This window comes from Sturnira hondurensis, unplaced genomic scaffold (genome assembly GCF_014824575.4).
Source record: "Sturnira hondurensis isolate 20B ecotype Veracruz unplaced genomic scaffold, ASM1482457v3 Scaffold0013783, whole genome shotgun sequence".
Taxonomy (NCBI): domain Eukaryota; kingdom Metazoa; phylum Chordata; class Mammalia; order Chiroptera; family Phyllostomidae; genus Sturnira; species Sturnira hondurensis.
Window position 1 is genome coordinate 1 of NW_028086414.1, and position 1,549 is coordinate 1,549.

At 54.9% G+C, this 1,549-nt stretch overlaps 1 gene segment (V, D, J or C); it reads left to right on the forward strand.

The window, feature by feature from the left end:
• Positions 1 to 84: 84 nt before the first annotated feature.
• Positions 85 to 651, forward strand: LOC118998068 (immunoglobulin lambda variable 4-3-like). The segment is given in 2 exon segments: positions 85 to 162; positions 284 to 651. Coding segments are annotated over 2 exon segments (399 nt in total).
• The last annotated feature ends 898 nt before the right edge of the window (positions 652 to 1,549 follow it).

Genomic DNA, 1,549 nt, shown 5'->3' on the forward strand with positions numbered 1-1,549 from the left:
ATTTGCATTCATGCTCCTCCCTCTTGAGCTGCAAGGACAGAGGATAAACAGGAGCTTGGAGAGGCCAGTGCCAACTGGGCAGCCTCAGGGCAGAGCTCCTGGAAGCCATTCCCACCATGGACTGGGCTCCCCTCTACTTCCTGCCCCTGGTTTTCTCCACAGGTCAGAGCATCCCTGGACACTAGGGGCCCCCTCCCCAATAGATTCCTTCCAACCACTGTCCCAAGGGGCATCTATTCCTTCTGGTTGAATTGGGCATGGTTCCTGTGTTTTGTGTTTGCAGGTCTCTGTGCTTTGCCTGTGCTGACCCAGCCCCCGTCTGCTTCTGCCTCCCCAGGAGCCTCAGCCAAGCTCACCTGTACCCTCAGCAGTGAGCACAGTGGCTACAACATTGAGTGGTATCAGCAGCAGCTGGGGAAGGCCCCTCGGTATTTGATGCACGTTAAGAGCAATGGAAGCCACATCAAGGGGGACGGGATCCCTGACAGGTTCTCAGGCTCCAGCTCTGGGGCCGACCGCTACTTGACCATCTCCAACCTCCAGTCTGAGGACGAGGCTGATTATATCTGTGGTGAGAGACATACAATTGATGGCCAATACGGTGAAGCCACAGTGACACAGACAAAGGGGAAGTGAGGCCAAAACCTCCCTCCTCCTCTCCCACCTCCCCAGGGGTTCTGGCTGACGGGCTCCCTCTCCCTCCCCAGGACCCTGAGACCCTGAGTTTCTTGGGTGACTGTCCCACCATCCTGCACCTCCTCCTGGGGACACCCCTAAGGAGAGGTAGATGCAGCTCATGATCTAGGTCATTTTGACAACATGACATTCTTTGTGTTTCTTCAAAAAGGCTCGTGGGGACAACTCTGGAAGAGAGCTGCCCAGCCAGAGGGAAAATGCTCTGAGATAAACACTCAGCTGAGATGACCGAGTCCCCAAGCGCTGTTGATCCCTGTGCTCCAAATGGGTTCTGATTGGGAAAAAATGTAGAAATTGCAGTTTCAGTACCAACCATGGAAATCCCAGCAGTGAATGTCTACACTCTGAGTAGACACGGTTTACGACAGGGGTCCTGTCAGGACTGAGGTTCAGCAGGAGAAGCACTGGTCCCTCAGGGGAGGCAGAACAGAGAACTGACCCCATGGTGGGAGCAGAATTGGGTCCGGGAGAGAAGCAGTGCCTGTTGGGTGGTCTGGAGCAGGACCCGCGTGGAGCGCAGCCCGGTACCTCCAGCTGTGCCAGATTCCCAGCCTGTGGTGACAGGAAAGGTTCTACATCCGCCCAGAGGACCTTGCAGGGGACAGTGCAAAGCCATGTCCACTGGGACAGCAGCAGAGCATGGTGACAGGGGACACTGACATGAAAACATGTTGATCCCCCCATACCTCAGCACTGCAGTTGCTTTGTTCCACAAAGAGTTTGGAGGGTCAAGTTACCTGGACATGTCCATGTCCTCTGTATCTCTTCCTTAAACTGAAACAACACCCTTTTCTCACACGGTCACAGCCTTGATCTTTCACAGAGCAGCCTGTTGTCCACAGTGACTGCCGGA